The following is a 23,001-nucleotide window of genomic DNA, read 5'->3' on the forward strand; positions in this document are numbered from 1 at the left end:
TTTTAGCTCTTAGGTAACTAACTCACTGGATCGTCATGTAATAAAATTTTTAATAGAATTCATCACCTAAACAAAATGCTGGCAAACTATACAAATATTAAAAGTTAAATAATGACTTAAAAAGTTTAACTGCATTCTCATAGTGATAATCATAAATTTTTACCTTGAGCAGGTACGTGGGAATATTGCTGAAATCCACTGGCAACTTCAAAAGGAAACGAGCTGAAAATTCACCAGTCTGTAAGAAATAAAAAAGGTTTAATAATAAGATTAAAATAAAAAATATATTATGAAGTGACAATTACAGCCAAGGCCACAAGTTCAACCTATTTGAACTGTAGGCATCTTCAATTTGGGTTTCCTAACATCAAGCAAGAAAAGAAAGTTGGAAAAGTAGGGGAAGATCAAAAAGCATTATTAAATTATTAGTTACTAAAAAATACAATTAGAATCTTTAATTTGCATTTTAAATGTGCACTAGAATTATAATGCAGTAATATTACCTTTCTGTTTTTTAACAGTATGAAAAGAATACATGAATGTGTGATTTTTTCTAATCCAAACAATAGGCACAGACCTGCCCATTCAATTCATCTGATTTTACTAAAGCATTCAGATCATTTCACTAATATTTATAACCCATGGGCTATTGACATAAATCACCATCCTTTATACTAAATCTGGAAGTAAGAACAAAGGTCAAACTTCTATCCACATATATAAAGGAGTATATCAGCAGGTATCCCAAATAAGACTCTAAACTCCTGATGATCTGTTAATATCATTATCATCAACTAAAATTTTTCAGCAATTCTATGAACTAGTCTCTATAGGAAAGATGTACAGAGGTTTTGTGATTTAAAACATTTAACCAAGTTAAATAAGAACTTCTATTTTTTTTTCTGAAACAGAAAACTCATGTAAAACAAAAAAGTTTCCCTCTCAATTTACAATGGCAAATCATAATTTATTGTATTTTTTATTATGGGAAAGACTAAGGAATGACATAAAAAAAAAAAAAGAAAAAGAACTCTGTCATGGTCTAGAAGGAGGGGTTTCTCCACCTGTGCTATGCAGACACCTCAGGGTTCTAAGAAACTTCTGCAAAGGCAACAAAGAGGGGTGTGAGCTAGTAAGGTTCTAGATCTTTCAGCCTCTCTGGCAGCAAAGCCTGCAGTGCAGCTTGGGATTTCCTTATGATACCATGGGTTTTCTTACGATGTGTTGTTTGAACAAAGAACCCTCGGGATGAGCTAGAACTACTCTAAAGAGTGGTCTCTGCCTTTTTCATATTATGACCATTAAAGAGCTCCCTGAATCTCTACCTCTTCCCTCCTGACAAAACAAACTCCCTAACACATCTTTAAATATAGCAAGCATTTATAAATATTTTTTATGGATGGGTGGATGAACACACTTAAGGATGTATGCACACCTCTTATATAAGATTTCACAAGAGTCACCACTCCTCTCTACAAACACCCAAGTGACTGGCTTCAAGGTCCTGGCCCTAACTGTGACCTAAAACCTTGAAAATGCAAACAGAAATATAAACCTTGAGCTCAAAAGATAAAAATGATAGCTACCATCCACATAGTTGTGTGTTGTTTGTTTTACTGCATGCAACATTTTTTAACTAACATCAATCTCTGGCTAAGGACAGAGTACTTCTTCAACCCCACAAGCCTAATCCCATGACAGAAAAGGCAGAAAACAGAGAACCAAATAGCCAGAATCAACGCTGGGGTCCCAGAAGTCATCATGCCACCAGGAATGCCAGTAGTAAGAAATGATGCTACTCCTTAGGGCTCAGCAGCTGTGCTCTTCCTTTGATATTTGTTCCTCTTTTCAGTAAATGCTAATTCCATTCTTCCAGTCTCTCAAGCCAGAAACCTCAGAATCATCTTTGACACAGTATGGAACCCCAATCACACAGGTTACTCACAACCAAACACTTAAGAGAACAGCTGAGAGCCACTTAAGGATCTATAAACAGCTCATCATGATGAACGGCAGGAGAAGGTCTGTGAAAGAGTCTAATAAACTTCTGTTATAGTCCCAGATTATTAGAAAGTGTGGTTTTAGTGTTCTCTGAAGCTGCTAGAGGACTAACATACCCTGTAAAGTGTGAGTACAAGAGGTCATACTTTGAAACGGGTATGTATGGGAGAAACAGAATTATATAGGAACTTACAAGAGGGAAATATGGGGCTTTCCTGCAGACTTAGAGGGTAAAGAGTCTGCCAGCAATGCAGGAGACCTGGGTTCCATCCCTGGGTTGGGAAGATCCCCTGGAGAAGGAAATGGCAACCCATTCCAGTATTCTTGCCTGTAGAATTCCATGGAGAGAGGAGCCTGGCAGGCTACAGTCCATGGTATTGCAGAATTGGACATGACGGAGCAACTAACACGTAAGAGCATAATCCAGCCCAGTGAGATTTTGGAAAGAACAGAAAAGTCTCCCTTGAGTGATGCATACAGTGCTCAAGAGGGAGGAAGACTCATCAAAGAATACAGGTTCCCAGCAATGGTCCCCATTTTCCATTTTCTGTAAACTCTATTTTTTCCTCTTTACCCACTCACTCCCATCAGCGTGCAAACATCATTTGACAGGTCTTTCTTGACTTCATACCCTCTTTAGGTCCCATCTCATTTCTCTGTTCTACTATACAAAATTATCTTCTCTAGAGATTAGTCTATATTTGAGGTCTACATTTTCTCTTTTATCTTTCTCTCCAAAAACCTCTTAAATCAGCCCTGCCACCACATCCCTCTCCCAAAACAGCTCACGAAGGTCACCAGTGACCACACCATTGCCAAATCTAATGTCCTTTCTCAGTCTTTATCTTCTTGCTGTTCTATCAGCAGCATTCCAGCATAGCTGATCACTCTTTTCCTGGAACCTTCTCTACTTGATTTCCAAGAGCCAGTCTATCTGAGCTTTTTATTTCACTGGCCCTCCCTCTGGTCTCCCCAACCTCTTACCACTGCTGTGTACCAGCGCTTCTCCCTAAGACCTCTTTTCTTTACACTTCCCAGATGACTCCATCCAGGTTCCTGACTTTATGCTGGGATGATTCTCAAATATTTTATCTCCATCTCAAATCTTTTTCTACTTCAAGTTTCATTTATCCAGCTATGACAACAAAAACTCAAATCTTGATTTTGTACTTTCCCTTTGATATTCATTCCTCATTTCAGAGAACGGCAATTTCATTCTTTCTATCTCTCAAGCCAAAAATCTTCAGCATCACCCTTGACTCTTATGTTTCTCTCTCTTCCACATTCCAAGTGGCAGCAAATCCTGCTGACTCTACTGTCAATTTATATCCTCAGTCTGGCCACATTCCACCACCTCCATAGCCATCTGACCCAAGCCATTGTTATCTCCAGCCTGGATGACTGCAACCACACCTAAACGCTTCAGCCATTGCTCATGTGCAACTGATTCCCATCACCACAGGAAGAGAGATCCTTTCAATGTTCATCAGATTACGTTTCTCCTTGGCTCAAAAGTCTTAGATGGTAGGGATTTAGCTTCTTCATAGAGGCATCTGACAAGATAATAACTGATCAAAGATGTGAAAGAGGTGAGAAAGTAAACCATATGAAACATGGGTGGAAATATCTCAGGTAAAGAGAACAAGCATAAAAAGGCTTGATGCAGGAGTCCACCTGGATGTTCAAGAAACAGCAACAAGGTCAGTGTCTCTGGCACAAATAAGCACTCACACTGATCTCAGGTCTCCTAGAAACTTCCCCAGTGTGCACCACTGCTAAACCCCTGGAGGTTGTGCAAGAATCACGCATAAAATGAGCGAACATTAAATGCCTACTAGATAAACTCCCTACCAATCAATAAATAGCCATTTCTACCTAGCCATTTCTAGCCTAAAAATGTCAACCTGTAGGTTAAAATGTTAAAGTTAACAAACTCCAACCTTTTAGTCTGTTAGACTCAATGGCTCTTATAGTATTTTTGAAAACAACAACAAAAGAAGTGAAATGTGCAATTTAAAAAATTAAAAACTCTCTACATATAAGGTAATCGGAAGATAGTCACATATTTAGCCCTTGGACTCATTTGAACTGCCAGTTATTTTAGTCCATGGGCTGCATTTTAGCTCTTTTGCCCTATTTTAGCTTGCACAATGTATTTTTATTCTACTGGCTATTTTTGACCAACATTCTTTTAAAAATGCTCAGACGATCCCTATTTTATCCCTTCTCAAAATGTTGATCCTAGAACTAATATAAATTTATGTTTGGTGGCAAAAGACTGACTTATACAGCTAAATTCATAATAAAAGAAACGTTAATCTCAGGATTAATATTAATTGGTTTATCAGAAATGGGCTGATTTAAATAACTAAATTAATAATAAAAAAGCTTAAGAGTGTGAAAAGAATTTGAACTTTTTGGAAACCATAAAAAGTGCTTTATGATCTCTAACTTTCAAGCCTACTATACATTCTTTATTTTGCCTTTGAGAGAACAAAGAAAATTTTGCACTTGTTTCTAATAGCGTTAGAAACGTTGGAGACTAAGATTCTAGAATTCAGTTTTCAGTTGCCACGGATTTTCCTTACAATCTGTAAGTGAACCCTTTTTTGTGAAGCTGAATAAACAGTGATTGAAAACATATCTTAATGTAAAATTTGAGCCCTAAACATTACATGAGGAGCATATCACAAGTGAAAACTCCTCCTCACATTCGACCTCAGACAGTGACTCTTCCTGTGTTTTTATATTTGAAGTTCCAACAGTTCTTCAAGCAATTTACAGCCACTCTGCGGCAACATCAAAGACTGCTTCCATAGCAATCTTTCCTGTAAGCCGAAATGGAGACATTTAGATGCAGCCAAGTCAACAGAATCATCTGATTTCCTTTCTGTCAATCCTTGGTCAAATCTTCTCTTTGATAGACGCAGAAGATGATCTGACCTACGACCGTTAAAATGTCAGCCGTTCTGCCAACTGCTTTAATGGCAATTTCCCCAGCATTAGCAATAAATACGCACATCCTCCCTTTTCTTCAAGTTATAGTACATTGGCAAGTAAGTTAAACTAACAATGCTGAGTTTTGGCAGTTTATTAGGTTTAAGCTTTTCTTCTGGTAACAGCAGCTGTGTCGTAGTTCTCTTTTCCTTTCAGAAGTGGCAGGTAGACATCTTGTGCAGAATGGATTCCAAAACATGGTTGCTCTGCAAAGTGAAATTGTACTTCCTTTCTTAGAGACAGTCTGCTGTCAACAAACAAGCTGTCATATGAAACTGACTGTCTTAATGCTTAGGTGGCTAAAAGCTAAGAAATAATCAAGAGTGACTAACTTCAGCTGGGTGACAGCTTGGTAAAGAGGAATCTTCAAATGGACTCAGAACCAACAGCCTAAATCTAGAGATTGTTCCTTGTTAAACACGTAATTATCTACCACAGGTGAGAAGGAAAGCCAAAGTTAGTCTAATTAGAACATCTCACACTTCACAAAACTGTTTTCTAAGATATATCATTTAATTATTCCCAAAGCCCAGTTCAGTAGGTATAATTCATTTACATCTACTTTAGAAATGAGAAAACTAAGGCTTAGAACAGTCAAGAAGCCTGCCTGAAGTCATTGAGAGTGTAACAGAGCGTCAAAACTCAACCTCAAGATTCAAAAGTTATTCATCCATTCATTACTGTGGATTAAGAGCCTCACATGTGCCAGGCCTTATATGAGGCACTGCAAATACAGTGAGTAAAAGAAATATGATCCCTGCCCTCCTGGAGCTTATATTCTAGTGAGTGAGTCAGTCATTAATCCAAAATAAAATAATACTCCTATAAATTAAAATCTCCAAAAAATAATATCCATAAAAGGGCAGAATGCTCTGAGAGCATATTCAGGAAGACCTGGCCTGAAGCCCCTGTTCAGGCTTTGGGGCTCATTACTTGAGGGAACTTTAAAAAGTTGAGTCAAAAGACCATGTGGAAAAATAAACAATCAATACCAGCCAGAACTGATAAATGTCTTCTATTCTGAAGAAAAGACAAAATACCAGCCAGGAAAACGGTGAAGAAGGAAAGCAATGAAAGGAGGCTAGCTATACCAAACAGCAAAGCATCATATAAACACACAGCAATTATAGCAAGATAGTCTGCTGTTACATCAGCAGACATACTAATGGAACAGGAAAACAGTCCAGAAGATTTAGTGCCTGGTTGATAATGTGGGATAACTGGGTAGCCATCTAGAAATAAATAAGACTTAGACCCATATTTCACATCATCTATAAGGAAAAACTCCAAGTGGACTAAGGATTTCAGTGTAAAAACTGAAACCATATAGAAGAAAACACTGACAAATGTCTTTATAAAACCTTGCAGCAGAGAATGACTTTATAATTCAAAAGCCACAAAAGAAAAGATAGACAAACTTGACTACCTGATCATAAAAATTGTTGGAATGATAAAAACCACCATCAGCAAAGTTAAAAGACAACTGGCAAATTGAGGGAAGTATATTTGCAACTCCATCGCCAACAGCAATGCTCTTAATGAAGAGATTACAAACCCAAGAGAACAAAAACAAAGGATAAACAGAAAAGAAATACAAGAGACTCTTAAGCATATGAAAAAATTCTTAACCTCATTCATATCTAAAGAAATACAAATTAAAACTAAATTGAGCATCATTTTTCACCAAACAGACTGGGAGAAATCTATCAGCACTTTAAAGATAGCACTGCGCTGTCTTCTGACCTCCACTGTTTTTAATGAAAAGTTAGTGGTGACATATAGGTAACTTTCACCTATATGTAAAGTGTTCCTTTCTGTGGTGGTTTAAGATTTTCTTTTTATGTCTGGTTTTCAGTATTCTGACTATGACGTGCCTTGTTTTTTCCCTGCATTTGTCTTGGTTGGGGTGTGTTGAGATTCTTAAGTCCGTAAATGCACGTCTTCCATTCTATCTGAAAATATCTGGGCATTATTTAACCAAATATTTTCCTGCTTTCTTTCACATATATTAGATGTTTAGATTTTATCCCATAAGCTCTGCTTTCCCTTCTAAGTATCAACCTCCCATCTAATATCTGCCTCCTTTTGATCACTCTCCAGTGCCTCAAGGCACATGGCTTTATATCTGTGGATGGGTTAGTCTAACAGGAGCTACCTGGCCATTAAGCAAAGTGAAACATGACAGAAATCTGCAAATATGTTTAATTTACGACTGGCAATGCTGTGGAGAAACAACCACTCTCATATGTTGCTGCTGGGTTAATAAATTGGTATAAACATTCTGAGGGCATTCTGGTGATAAAATTATAAACACATATAATCTTTATTCCAGCGATTCCATTTCTAGTTATTTATCTTGTAGACATACAGGAACACAGACAAAGTCACATGTACAAGATTATTTACCACAGTGTTATTCGTAACAGTGAAAGATTTAAAACTTTAATGCCCAACAATAAAATTCATACTAAATAAATTACAGTTCAATTATTCAGTGTAATAATATACAATCTTTTTTTTAAAGGAATGCTTATATGGATAAAAGATCTGAGCTATATAAAGTCAGAAGTTGCAAAACAGAGTATATATGTTACCTTTTGCATAAAAAGGGGGGACTATGTATGTATATAGGGGCTTCCCAGGTGGCAATAGTGGTAAAGAGCCCATCTGCCAATGCAGGAGACAGGAGAGATGCAAGTTTGATCCCTGGGTCGGGAAGATCCCCTGGAGGAAGGCAAAGTAACCCACTCCGGTATTCCTGCCTGGAGAATCCCACGGACACAGGAGCCTGGCAGGCTAGTCCACAGGGTCGCATAGAGTCAGACATGACTGAAGCAACTTAGCATGCACACATGCATATATGTATGTACATATGTGTATGTGTGTATGTGTGTATTTGTATTTGCTTGTATGTGCATAAAGAAACCCTGAAAAACTACACTAGATAAAAGGTACACCAGCGCTTTCTGGAGTAGGAGAAAGAAAGGAAGGAGGTTTGATTTGGGTGGACCCAAGACAATGATGGGAGGGAGACTTTTTACTATGTACATTTTGATTTCCGAACACTAGAATATATTACCCACTCAAAAAAATTTAAGAGATTTGAAAAATAAAGCTAGAAGTGTGTATAATGAGATGCTCATAATCATGCACTCATACATATATTCAACAAGCATTTATTGAGCACCCACCATGCCAAGTACCACGCTGGATAATAGAGATGTTAAGATCAACAAAATACAGTCTGTGTATTCACAGAGCTTAAAGTCTATCTTGACAGACAGACAAAATATTACAAAGGGATGCCTGGAGGGAGATATTTACAGGATGCATTGGAGGTAACTAAGTTAGGACTCTTATAGTTTCAGGTGAGAGAATTCTAATTCAAACTAAACTGGGCAAATAAAAGATAATTTATTTTAAAGACAGGTGGTATCTCAGGGAATCTAAGATTTTAAAAGCAGCCCAGCCTCAGTTCAAAGAACTCTAACGCCCCCAGGACCTTCTGTCTTTCATCTCTGCTCTCTGTGCTTCATCTTACTCTCTATTTACCACTTTCTGATTCTTTTGACTAGATAATGTTAGGGGAAGAAAGGTCCCAGATACACATGTTACAGACCAGCTACTCTTAACAAGACCAATCTTACTCTCACAACTAACTCCAAACTCCTAGACAAGAACTCTGCTTGACTCAGGTGCCTCCTGATCTAATCAACACTATTTCTACAGTTTTTACAATGAAAAAGATACTGTTACCACAAATTCATTGAAAAGCATTGAAAACCAGGCAACTCTTTGGGAGAGGTAGGGTACAGTTATACATACACTTCCCCAAAGCCCTAAAAAAGTATGAGGGCCTGTCTTACAGAACACTTCAAATACAAGATTCTTCATCTTTTTCCTTTTATATGTAGAGAGAAGCCTTTAAAAACTAGACTCAATCAGTCCTTTGAAAATACTCATACTTTCTCCTCACGCTGAGGAGGGGTGCCCCCAACAGCTAAGTACCACCAAAAATGCAGCAAAGCACCCAAGACTTCAGAACCAACAAGTGGCCTCACAAATACAGGTGAGGTGACCCAATCCCAGTCCTTCCTCATACGCTGCTCTGCGAGGTACAGGCAAAGATTTCCTCTGTGCTTCACGTTTCTGTAAAACCAGGTTTCTTCTACTTGATGGGCCCTGTTGCTAAAGGAAAGTTGGAATTTTCTACTGATACTTACATTAAAAATAACAATAATAATAAAGGTCCTTTTAAAGATCAGTAGTCACCTATCATATTCACTTTAAACATCTTGAGATATAAAGCAATTTAGGCCCAAACATATACACCCATACACACACACAAGTACTTTTAGTGAATAAAGTAAAAACCTGAGAAATAAACCGTTGTGACAAGATCCTAAGTACTCTTAGTGACATACAGGTCAAAATCCAATATAACAAATCCCATTACACAAACAATAAAAATGTGAGAGCCCCTGTCATTGGTTCTATTATTTTAAATAATGTTCAACTCCTAATAGTTCCATGCGGTTAAAAACAAAAACAAACAAACCTGGACAATTATAAGTGACTCTAATAGATTTCACTACCATGCTACACATTTTTCCAAAGGAGCAACCACAAGTTTATCCCTGCCACAGGTGAAATGCCTCAGACTTTAACTCCCAAGGGGCATAAATTAAACAGAGATGATGAGAAGCCCCCTGTATCCCCCGCTCCATGTGGCAGAATGGTGTCACCAGAATATCTACTCCATCATCGTGGCCGGCAGTGAAAGGGTCACCCTCTCCCAGACCCTCCAGCTATTCTGATCTTTCTATGCAATTTGACATTATTTAACATTTTCTAATAGCCATATTTAAAAAGGTTAAAAAAAAAGGTGAAATTAATTTCAATAATATACCCCAGTATATCCAGAATACTATCATTTCTGCATATAATCAACGTGAAAAATTATTAATGAGACCACTTTCTGTGCCAGTTTCCTGAACTCTGCTGTGTATTTCACATTTGCATACATCTCAGTTCAGACCAGCCACATTTCAAGTGCTCAGTAGCCACACGTATGTTATATGACTAGTATATGACACAGTTTGTTGTGATCCACAGAGTCAAAGGCTTTAGCATAGTCAATGAAGCAGAAGTAAGATGTTTTTCTGGAATTCTCCTGCTTTTTCCATGATCCAATGGAGTTGGCAATTTGATCTCTTGTTCCTCTGCCTTTTCTAAATCCAGCTTGAACATCTGGAAGGTCACTGTTCAAGTACTGTTGAAGCCTCTGCCCTAAAGGAGCTTACACTCGAACCACCCTGTTATAAAATTAATCAGACAAGGAGACCATAAGGATGAGATGACTCTAATGCCTTGGCAGCCAACTGAGGCAAATGGAAACCTAAGCCAGAATCAGTTCCTGTAAATGCCTTAAGATTAAGAAGAATAGCCAGTCACAAACAGCCAACTAGTCTTTCCCAAATAATGCAACCACTTCAAGCTCTAGCCAAACAACAGACTTGCTTTTCTTCCAAGTCCTCTCTGTAAATCCCTTGCCCATAGTAGAATGCTCCTAACCACCCTGCATCAACATTTGCTCAAATAAACTCTTAAAAATTTTAGTATGTCTCAGTTTATCTTTTAACACTGCTCATACACTTTCCTCCAAACATAATGTCACAGCAAGCTGGGATGACAAAAGCATGTCATTAATTCAGATGAGGAGCATCATGAAATGGCTCCTTTCTTCTCTGCATGGTATTTTTAAATGTTGCCAGAGTTTAATTTATAAGCCATAAATTCTTAAAATCTTACTGGGATTTGTGGCCAGGTACAGCAAAAAAAAGGGGGGGGGGGGAATTGTTTCAGTCTCCATCATATATTATTAAGAAAATTCCCACAAAAGGAAAAAAATCAGTTGCTAAAAAAAATGTTTTATCTCACAGATTACCCACTGGTGATCTTTAATATGTAAAATATGTGAAAATATGTGGTTTTAGAACATCTCAAAACATTCTTTTCATAGCAGGAAAGAAAAATGCCTTTGATCAAAATATTAGGGATGATAAACTAACTTTGAGCTCTGGGAATTGAAACAAAAACCAAAGAAAAATTCACAAATTTGCTTACTGTTACTATTGTTACTATTAACTGACATTGGTTCTTTAGATACTACTAACTCAAGCAGGAAAGCAGTTGATTATTTACAGTATAAAGTGAGACCTTAAATTTTGTCCATTGAGAAAACTTATAATGTACCTTTATGTTGATATATTGTATCAAAACAGTATATATAATTTTAGTATCTATAGCTTACATTGGGACATTTATCAAAATTAAAATTCTAATCTTAAAAATAACTGCTCACAGCAGGAGGGACGTCTTTGTGGTAATCTGTATCTTGACTACAGTGGTAGTTATAGGAAATTACTCATGTGATAAAATGGAATACACATACATTTTATCAATGTCAATTTCTTGGTTATATAAAACATAACCACTGGGGGAAACCAGGTGAAGGGTATACAAGACCTCTCTGTACTATTTTGCAACTTCTTGTGAATCTGTAACTATTTAATATATCTTCTTAAAATTACTCTGATCATGCAGGAATATTAGAACTGTTCATTCTGAACAGGTAACCTTGCATCCCAATGTATCTGTGTTTCTCTCGATTTAAAAAAAATTGGCATTTATTAAAAATTATAAAACCAACACAGACTAAGAAAACAGTGTTCAAAACTCTACTCATTAAAAACTCTACTCATTAAAGGAGATGGACAAAGCAATAAGAGAGATGGCTTCATAAAAAGACCATGGCAAAGAATTAATAAAGAGTTTGTGATTTTTTTTTTTTTTTTTTTTTTTTTTTTAGTGTTTACTTTCAAATGTGCACTTGCTGAAATCCTCTAGCTGGAAACTGAGGAGAAAAAAGAAGAGTGTCTGCAGTGACATGGAGAAGCACTGTATTTCAATTTAACATGCTTGTCAGAAGGCTGACAGGAGATAAGAGCCTTCGCTCTCTCTTCTACATGGTTTTTAAATTTTTCCTTTTGCCAACTGATGGTAAAACAGAAGAGGCATCTCAGGATTTTAAGAGCAGAAATGGAAGGTTAAGAACGTAAACATACGTTCTAGAAAGAAAACTTCAGTAATGGCAAAGGTGGAAACAGAAAGGGGAATAGAAAGCCACCATCCTCTCAAATGAACACAGGATGTTGTAATCCAAAGGTCTTCAGTCATTATGCACAGTCTTAGGTTCCTTACAGAAAGTATTTATCAGGTGGACTAGTAGGATCAGGAGAACCACAATACATGGATTCACATTCAGCCCAGGAAGAACATATTGATTCTTACTCTATTTTATTAAAAGAATATATTAGTTTTCATATTTTATTTCCTATATCAATTTATTTCATATTAAAATGTTTTCTTGCTACAATAAGACGTAATAGATGTGATTTACTGATCTGTTAACCAGTCATATGAATACTTATAATTCTTGTCTCCCACATATGCTATGCCCATAAGTTTTTCTTTCTTTTTTGGGGGCTGTACCACATGGTTTGCAGGATCTTAGTTCCCCAACCAGAGAGAATCTGGGCCCCCTGCAGTGGAAGTCCTAATCGCTGAACGCTGGGGAATTTCCCTCTTAAGTTTTTCTGCAACCATATAACCCACTGACCTCCTCCACCTACAGTGCTACTTATCTCCACCTTCCTTTAGGGCCTAGGTCAGTTCCGGTTCACCAGTGAAGGCTCCATAGTTACTTCATTTCTCAGTGATTGGGTCTTCTTCTGAATTCATATACAGGCTGTCCATTCCATTTGAGGCAATCTATTTAATGTTGCTATTTCATTTTTTACAAATATGTGCTGAGTCTTCTTAACTGGATTTTAACACCTTCAACAGCAAAAGCCAGGACTACTTTTTTTTAACTCGAATCATTAGCAGCATAGTAGACTTTCTATATCAGTTGTACACTGGCTTAGCCCTGTTGAATTATATCTTATGGGTATGGTGCAGCATTCCAGAGCATATAAATATAATTTAAAATACTGATTCTGTAGTCTTTCAAAATAATTGTCGTTCCAAGCTCTGTGTTATCAGAAAAACTGAAAAGCATGCCTTTCAATTACCTAATAAAAGAATGAACAAAATAGGATCAAAGGAGCAGCTCTGTGACATTTCACAAGACATCTGATGGCAAACTAGACGTACATCCAATCTCTTAGATGTAGCTCTTCCAGAGACTCAGACAACTAAGAAAGGAGCACAAAGTAGAATATTAAGAGAGAATGACTGAATGCTTTACTGAAAATGAGACAATCTAATAATATACACCTTCCTTAAAAGGATAAAATAAGTTTGCCAAAACTGTTTCTTACTTACCTAACTATTCTTCCAACTAACTATTGCATTCTTATTTAAATCATCCACTTAAAGACCTGAGTGCAATTTCTTTTAAAAATCTCCAGAATGTGTTTACTTTCTACAGCCCTGAGGATCTTTCTGCTTCTCCATTTCTCAAAGATAATACCTTTGAAGCACATCTGCCCATTTCTTTGGTTTCTTCAGCCCTGAAACAGAGACCCTAGAAGGAGTGCAGCCTGGTCAAGAACTTGATTTTAGCCCAGGGAGCCCCACCTTGGACTTCTGACCACCAGAACTATAAGGTAATATATCTGTGTTGTTTTAAGCTACCAAGGTCATGGTAATTTGTTACAGCAGCAGTAGGAAACTAATATAGCCTCTGATTCAAAAGATCTCACCTCAAAATCAAACTCCTTTCTTTCTGCTAGGGTCCCATGTTTGTCAACCAAATTCTTGGGGTATATTTGAATTCCAGTAGCAAGCTGTCCTTTAACATATTCCTAAAGCAGCACATCAAGCTCCAATGTTTCATCCTGCAAGACTCACCTTTATGTTCTGTTTTTGGACCAGGAACTAACTCATATACCCATATTTTTACTTCTAGTGTCTCAGCTCCTACTTCCGTTGATCTCCTCCTTGGGTTGGTTTGCTGTAAGCTTAACCTCTAATTGCCCACCTTGTCTTGTTACAAGGTTCTCAGTTTCTTTACTTCCCCTCAGTCCATAATCATTGCCCTGATGCTTACAAACCACTCAACAGCATATGAAAATAAACTGGGGGTAAACACAGCAGTAGTAGGTTTTATAAGTAAAGAATGGAGAATCAGTAACATTAAACTGAAAGTTTTAAATATACTATAAATTCAAACTATCTAACTATACTCCTACACTCAGAAGAACTACAACTCAAGTATTAGCTGGGCCAATGAACATAATTTCAAACATTCTTAGATCATAAATGGCACCATAAAACTGGATAAATTTAAAGTCAGCCTTAATATTAAAAGGGGGAATTAGGTAGGAAGGAAAATCCTAAAAACTAAAGACCAATTAGTTTGACAGTGATTCCTGTCTTTAAAGGAATCTATCAGTACTAAAGACAACACAAACAGGTTCATCAAGAAGTCATGCCAAATTAACCTAATAACTCTTTTGAAAGGACAACTAAATTGATTGTTTAATAAGAGAAATGCTTGGATTAGAGGATAAACTAAGTTCTGTGAAGTTTTCCTTACTATCCATATGAATAGATGAAAGTTTCAAAATAATAGTTTAAAACCTTGAACTCTGCACTACTTGTAGAAATATAAAATGGTGCAGCCACTATGGAAAACAGTACAGAGATTTCTCAAAAAAAAAAAAATTAAAAACAGAATTAGCAATATGATCCAGCAATCCTACTCTGGGGGATGTATTCAAAAGAATTCAAAGTAGTATCTTTATATATACTCAGGTGTAGTCAGCATTATTCACAATAGCCAGGAGGAGAAAGAAACACAAATGCTGACTGACGGATGAATGGATATACAAAATGTGGCATAAGTGTATACTGGAATAGCAAGCAGTCTTAAAAAGGAGAGAAATCCTGTCACATGCTACAACACCAATGAACCTCAAAGACAGTATGCTAAGCAAAATAAGCCAATCACAAAAAGACAAATGCTAGATGATTCCACTTATATGAGGTATCTAAAGGAGTCAAAATCATACAGACGGGAAGTAGAAAGGTAGCTGCCAAGGGCTGGAGGGAAATGGAGTTAGTGTTTAAATTGGTCCAGAGTTTCAGTTCTACAAGATGGAAAAGCTCCAGAGAGTGACTGCACAACAATGTGAACAAACTTAATACCACCGCACTATATACTTACAAATGGTTAAGATGACAAATTTAATTTTACGTGTCTTTTACCACAATAAAATAAACAAAATAAATTTACAAAATAACAGACAAACAACAAAAAAAAAACCTTGAACTGAACAAACAAGATGATTTGTAACAAGGATAAATTTTAGTCTCACTGATTCAAAGGCATTCATCACATGTAAGACCTTGGAAAACATGTCCTTTGAGAAAGAGCTGAAGAGCAAAATGGGAGAGGTATGTTTAACCTAAGAAAAGAAAGACTGAGAGAAATCTGAAAGGCTTAACAAAGAGAAGGGAACCTAAACTTACTCTGTGCTTAAATAAACTAGAGTTTACTCATTCATTCATTCATTCATTCACTCAGCAAATGTTTATGGAATGTAAACAATATGCCAGGCACTGTTCTAAGTATTTACGATATTTCCAGTGAACAAATATCTCTGCTTTTGTGGAATTTTACATTCCATTGGGGGGAAACAAACAACAAACATAGTAGTAAGTGTGGTAGGCGCCCAATGATCTCTGGTGGGATTCATACTCTTATGTAATGCCTCCCCTGTGTGTATGCTGGACTTAAGCAGAATATATCAAAAGTTTTTTATAGGCATAATGCTAGTGCACATTTAATAGACTACAGTGTAATGTAAACATAACTCATATGTGTATCAGGAAACCAAAAAATTCATGCAACTCACTTTATTTTGATATTTGCTTATTTGCAGTGGTCTGAAACTAAACCCACAGTATTTCCCAAGTATGCAAGTACATGAAATGTTCAGAAAAGAAAATCTATATAGACAGAAACTCGATTAGTGGTTGCCCAAAACTGGGGGTAGGAATAGAATTAACTATAAATGGGCATTGAGAGATATCACTGGGATGATGGAACCACTGGAAAACTGGATTGATGATGGTTGTTCAACTTACTTTACACTTAAAACAGGTGGATATATGATATCAAAATAATACCTCCAAAAAAGTTGTTTAAAAAAATTGGGGGTGTTAATACAGGCATTTCTAAGAAAGTCACATATGAGTAAAATCTTTGAGGAGGAAGGGCATTAGCTTTGTGATTATACAGGGGAAACAAGCCAGATGACAGGAAAGCTATGCACAGACCCAAGGGCAGGGGCATGTCTGGTGTGTCTGCAGCACACAGAGGCGCTAGTGTGGCTGAGATGATTATTTTTAGACAGGAAAGCAGGAGATGAAGAGAGAGCAGAACGATGGATGGAGGATAGTGGTGACGGGAATCAGGCTGAGCTCTTCTATACCCCTGGAAAGACGGTGGCTTTTACTGTGACAGAAAAAGAGAGGGATATGAAAGTTCTGGACAGAGGAGTGATACACTCTGGCTTGTGTCTTTAAAGGATCACACAATGTAAAAGAAATTATAAAAGGCTCCACATAAGCTAGTTACCTCCGGAGTTACTGACCTCTGTCGTCTGACTGAGATATCACATACTTTCTCATAATTCAGAGTTTTGAAGAGACCTTATTGTTTATGTGGTTTCTCAAAGATATCGCCTGGGAAGCCTGTAAAATTTGGAGACTCATATTCCCAGCTGCAGACACTCAGAAGTCAGGGGCTGCGGGTGTGAGACTGAGAGAATATCCGGGCATCCTCAATCATGTTTATCTAAGGAAATGGCCAGGGTTTATTATAAATGAATGTTGGAATTGATTATTTTATTCTATTACAGATAAAGTGACCTTTTTCTCCCTTTCTCGAAAAACCTTACCCAGTTGTTCTTTTTCCCGGCATAAATCTCCATGTTCCCTCCATACTGCGGCTCTTCCAGTAACGTCTGGTATTCGAACATGAGGCGGGAGCTCTCACGGAGGCGGCTGCACTGAAACTGGTGATACTGTTGCACAAGTTCCTTCACCACCAGTAAGAGACATTCAGGGTTTGACGGATTCCAGGAGGCAAGGTTCTGTAGAAGCCAAAAAGAAAAGCCCAGTAACAAATGAGTTTTCACACAAATCCAGTATCACATTGGCTCATCAATATAGAGGGAAAGACGGATGAAAATCTAAGAGAAATAGACTAGTTTTTTTAATTGAAGTATATTGATTTACAGTGTTTTGATAGTTTCTGGGGTACAGCAAAGTGATGCAATTATACACACAGATATATATGTGTGTATATATATATATATATATTCTTTTTCATATTGTGGTTTATTATAGGATAGTGAATACAGTTCCCTTGCTATAGAGTAGGATTTGGTTGCATCTCTATCTTATATAGAGTAGTTTGTATCTGCTAATCTCAAACTCCTAATTTCCCCTCCCCCACCCTTTCCCCTTAGCAGCCATGTTTGTTTTCTAAGTTTGCGAGTCTGCTTCTGTTTTGTAAATAAGCTCCTTTTTATCATCTTTTAGATTTCACATATAAGTGATATCATAGGGTATTTGTCTTTCTCTTTCTGATTTACTTCACTTAGTATGATAATCTCTAACCTCCAAGTAGCTGCAAATGGCATTATTTCCTTCTTTCTATGGCTGAGTAATATTCCATTGTATGTATGTACCACATCTTCTTTAGCATTCATCTGCAAATGGATACTTAGGTTGCTTCTATGTCTTGGCTATTACAAACAATGCTATTATGAACATTGGCGAGCATGTATCTTTTCCCATTAGAGTTTTTCTGGATATATGCCCAGGAGTGAGATTGCTGGGCATGTGGCAACTCTAGTTTTTGTTTTTTTAAGGAACCTCCATACTGTTTTCCATAGAAGCTGCACCAATTTATATTCCCACAAATAATCTAAAAGAGAAACAGATCTCTCTTAATTAGAGAGATCTCTTAATTAATCTAAATTATTAGATTAATAATAATCTAATTAAAAAACTATTCTTAATTAATGATAAGCTTGGAGCTGAAGTCAGAAGGGCCTCTTGAACTTGTTGATTTTTCCTGCTTTCTAAAAATGCTTGCAGACAATCAAGGAGAATTCCACTATGGGCAGGCAGAAACAGTAAAGTGTAAAGTAGCGTAGTAACAAAACAAGAAAACAAAACATCCTAAGATGACCATAATTTTAACGTTAAAGACTTGTTTCTTATTCTTTCATAATTTTAATTTCTTCCATCTGCACCTAAATTCAGCATTAAATGCTAATATCATTCAACTCAAATCCACAGACCATCTGCATCTATAATACCAGATATAAATGAATGCTCAGTAAACATTAGAGCCCCACAGACATGTAAGAACAAAGGTGGTGGTTCAGCCTGAAAAAGATAGGAATGGAGTAGAGATGACAGAAAATACAATTAGGAAATGCAAGGTCTGGAGAAAAAGCCTGACCAGGAAAGGAGATGGGAAAGATCTGACAAATATATAGCTGCTTTTAAGCTCACAGTCATTCATTCAACAAATACTTATCAAGTACCTATTCTGTATCAAGCATTGTTCCAGGCAGTGACAGGAATAAACCAAGTCCTTGCTAAAGGAGCTTACAGTTTCATTGGCCAAAATAAATAATCAACAAAATCAGATGGTAATAAATGCTACTGAGAAAACTGGTGAAGGAAGAGCTTCAAGAGAGAGAAGTGATCAGCTGTGCCAAATGGTGTTGCTGAGTAAGAGAAGGCCTAGGAACTGACGGCTGGGTGTGTTGACACACAGGTCAGTAGTGTACTCCACAAGGGCTAACTTGGTGAAGTAGAAGCTTGACTGTAAAGGCTTTAAGCGAGAATGAGTAGAAAGAAATTAGAAATGTGATACAGACAACACACACTGGTAACCAGAGGGGAAGAGAAAGTTTTGCTCAGATGTTTATAGTCTGAGGAAATATCGCCATAGAGAGGGGGGAACATGCTGCTGAAAAGGGAAGTGGGCACAGAACACCGTCAGGGAAGGTAACAATTAGGTAGGCAGAATGGGATCTCCAAGAGGGATGCCTTAGAAACGAGCACAGAGAATCCATCTGTAGGTACAAAAGAAAAGGCCAGTTTAGGATTACAAATGTAGGCAAGTTGTTCTATGTGGCGATAGAAGCTTGTGGTGGTTCTCTCCTAAGAGTTTACATTTTCTCCTTGAAACAAGGCCATCAGCTGAGAGTGAGGAAGAAGGAGGGGATACAGGAAGTTTGAGAAGAGAGTGTGCAATAGTCATTTAGAACAATAAACAATGAATGAACTGGGGAAATGGAGGAGGAATTCCAGACAGCACTAAAAGCCCCACTGAGCTTGAGGTATGATTTTTAAGTGAGACCAATCAGCATAAATTCCCTCACGTGGGTGCAATGTAGAGTGGGAGGAATTTAGATTTAACAAAGGTTGGGATTTTGCCAGGTAAGTACAATACAAAGAAAGAAGGGCAAGAGATCTTTGAGGGCCTGCAGAAGAATGATTATAATTATGGACATGGACACCCTAAGCCAGGAAAAAGCAAAGTAAGTTCATAAGAGAAGTAAGAGTTAGTGGAAAAATGACAGGACCAATGGTCCTGGTTAGCTGGAAGAATTGTTGCCGATGAAATTCTAAGAAGAATGAATTCTAAAAGACAGGAGGTGTGGTCAGAGAACGGGATGTTTGATCTGTAATGGGCACTGACAAGGCCTGGCTGAGCATGTGTCTGGCTGAGGGAGGTGGAGGGAGGACAAGATCCTGCAGGAAAGGAAGTCAGGGACTGCCCACATGTGGGAAGGAGCGTTTATGTGAATATTAAAGCATCTATGTGAATATTAAATCACCTGCAATCACAAAAAGAGCAATCAACAGTGCTGAGAAAATAACTGTGAGCCATGCGCTAAAATCTTCAAAGGATGTCTCTAGATAACAACAGGGAGGGAGGGGTGTGTTCTACTGTCTGATAGGCTAAGTTTCAAGGCTGGGGATGGGGTGTCAGGGAAAAGGGAATGATGATTTCCTTGGCAGCAGCATCAAGCAGGGAGAACACCCACCGCCCCTCCAAGTTCAGTGATACAAAAGATGAGAGAGAAATCAGCTGTGATAAATAAATTATTTGAGGGCATGGAGGGAAAGACAGAATCTCAGGGCAGAGGATTTGAATATTCAGGTTTCAAGAGTGAGAAATACTGTTTGGTCCCTATTCCCACCTCCAGGTTTTGGTTTAACTGAGTCAATCTGAAGTGTGTCTTGGGCACAGAGGGTCTGTTTGTTTAAGCATCCCAGGTGATTCTAAAATGCAGCAAAGGTTGAGAACCACTGACTTTGGTGGGGTTGGGGGGAGGGGTGGGGAATGGTGTAGAGAAGTTAAGGGTATCAGGGACTTTACTGATGATAGACCATGTTAATACCACAAAACACTGAATTTCCAGAAATTTAGAAACCTGGCATCTATAAAGGAAAACACCAATACATTACAAATGCTCAAAAGGTAATAATTATATAGCCTGATGAGTACTATATAAATTCTAAGAACTTTTCATATATTCAAATTAATCCTTAAGACAACCTACAAGTTACATTACTATAGCATTTTATTTAGATGAGAAACTGAGGCCAAAAGTAGTTTGGTATCTTGTCCAAGGTCACAGAGCTATTAAAAAATAAAGCTGAGTTTTGAACTTAAGCAATTTGGCTCCAAGTCCCTGCTTAAGCACTACAGCACAGGTTCTCATACATTCTGGTCTCAGGAACCTTTTACACTCTTAAAAAGTATGGGGGACCCCAAGGAGCTTCTACATATATGAATTATATGGACAAAATTTACTACAGTAAAAGTTAAAACAGAAAGTTTCAAATATTAATTCATTTAAAAATAACAATCCTACTACATGTTAACATAAAAACATTTTTAATGAAAAACTTTATTTTCCCAAAAAATCATGAGACGCATGGCATTGTTTCATATTCTTGCAAAATTCTTTAATGTCTGATTTAATTAAAGAGCTGGATTCTCAAATGTGCTTTTACATTCAATGTTGCAATATGTTGTTTTGGCTGAAGTATATGAAGAAAATCCAGCCTCATTCAAATATGTACTTCGAAAAAAGAAGAGTAGTTCCACAGCCTTTCCAAATAATTCTGGATGTTCTTCTTTGATACTACACCAAAGCTCAACAAGTGGTGGTTTCTTAAAGGTTAGTTGTAATGTGGAATCTAAAACTACTTTTTTTTTCTCTTCCATTATGGTTTATTACAGGATATTGAATGCAATTCCCTGTGTTAAACAGTAGGCTAAAATTATATTGATAAATATTTCACACTCTTACCCTAAATTCCATTTGTCTATCCTATACTTTAAATGAAACTTTTACTCATGTATGACTTTGCACCATCATTTAGGGGTCATTTAGAAAATAATGATTCACTGAGTTATGGAGATATTCCAAATGTTAACACATTTCATTTGTATAACACCAAAAAATCACATTCATTAATACCATGACCAATCTCACCAGAGAAGTCTTCCATCAAAAGAAAACAAACAGAAGCTAAAGAAATACATCCTTTAAAAGGATAATAATGATTTTGCCCCAAAGAGTGGGTTGACTTAGGGAATAAACGACAATGGAGAGGTCACTAAATGCTCTTTCACTTATAGGAAAGCTAGGTCTTTAGGGATATCCAAGTAAAGACTCCATGAACAGAGGGAAGAGCAGGAGCTTCAGCATTCTGCAGTGAGTCACAGAGAGTCCTTGCTACGAAGCAACTGAACAAAAAGAGCATAAACTGCTCACTGGCAAACCTCTGAATCTCAGGAGCCTGAGGTCCTTTCAAGGTACTCAAGACCACATTCAAAGTATCAACAGGATATAACAACACAGTATAAAACTCAAAATGATCATTATATAGCTGGCTATGCATTTCCTTCAGAAATCATCATTAAACACTGATATACAGAAAAAATACACAATCTTCCCTTTCTCAGTCAAGTATTCAAGTCCTCTTCCAATACAAAAAGAAAAAGCTTCAGTTGCCTCAGTTTAAACTCTTTATTTACCTTATTTATTTACTTATTTTTGGCTGCACTGGGTCTTAGTTCTTTGCGCACGAGCAATCTTTCTCTAGTTGTGGTGAGCAGGGGCTGCTCTCTGGTCGTGGTGCCACATGCTCTTGTTGCAACGGCTTCTCCTGTGGCTGAGCACGGGCTCTAGGCACTCAGGCTTCAGTAGCTGCAGCGTGTGGGCCCAGCAGCTGTAGCACACAGGCTTAGCTGCCCCGCGGCATGCGGAATCTTAGTTCAGGGATTAAACCAGTGTCCTCTGCACTAGAAGGGATTAAACCAGTGTCCCCTGCACTGGAAGGCAAATGCTTAACCACTGGACCACCAGGGAAGTCTCTCATTTTGAACTGTTAATTCTATCATTTCTCTTTAGCTATCTGGCAAGTAACAGCCTATATCTACAAAAATTTTTTAAATTATGAAAGCATATAAGCTGGCAAATACCTCTTACCAATTTGAATTCATTTCAAGTGATTCAATCTAATTATTAAATGCATAGTAATGACATGCCAAGAAGTCCCTTTCCATTAAATACAACCTCCCAATACATGGAAATGCATTTGACCTCTCTGGCCATTCAAAGTGCACTTCACTGGAAAACAACTTAGTTGAAAAACATTCCCATCAAGGGAAGCAGAGATATGTTCACTGGGATAAAAATTCCTCTACTGCTGCTGCATGACCACTTTTACATATGAAGTCATTTGTGCTCTGAATTACTTGGCCTAGAAGGGGAGAATATAGAAGATAAACAAGATTTTGGTTACTTTCTAAGACTAAAGCGCATTTTAAAAACAGGTCTAACAATGCAGGACATTGGGGTTTTCCACCCTCTTGAGAAGGAG

General features: G+C 37.4%; 1 protein-coding gene across 3 annotated transcripts in view; it reads right to left on the reverse strand.

Moving 5' to 3' along the window:
* BABAM2 (BRISC and BRCA1 A complex member 2) overlaps positions 1-23,001 on the reverse strand; it is a 401,404-nt gene that overhangs the window by 263,241 nt on the left and 115,162 nt on the right. For all 3 annotated transcript variants that reach the window (XM_070449954.1, XM_020886284.2, XM_070449953.1), the window contains exons 5-6: positions 16,971-17,165; positions 164-238 (exon numbers count right to left, since the gene is read on the reverse strand). In XM_070449954.1, the coding sequence (XP_070306055.1) occupies positions 164-238; positions 16,971-17,165 (270 nt within the window). The remainder of the gene's footprint in view (positions 1-163; positions 239-16,970; positions 17,166-23,001) is intronic.

This window comes from Odocoileus virginianus, chromosome 2 (genome assembly GCF_023699985.2).
Source record: "Odocoileus virginianus isolate 20LAN1187 ecotype Illinois chromosome 2, Ovbor_1.2, whole genome shotgun sequence".
Taxonomy (NCBI): domain Eukaryota; kingdom Metazoa; phylum Chordata; class Mammalia; order Artiodactyla; family Cervidae; genus Odocoileus; species Odocoileus virginianus.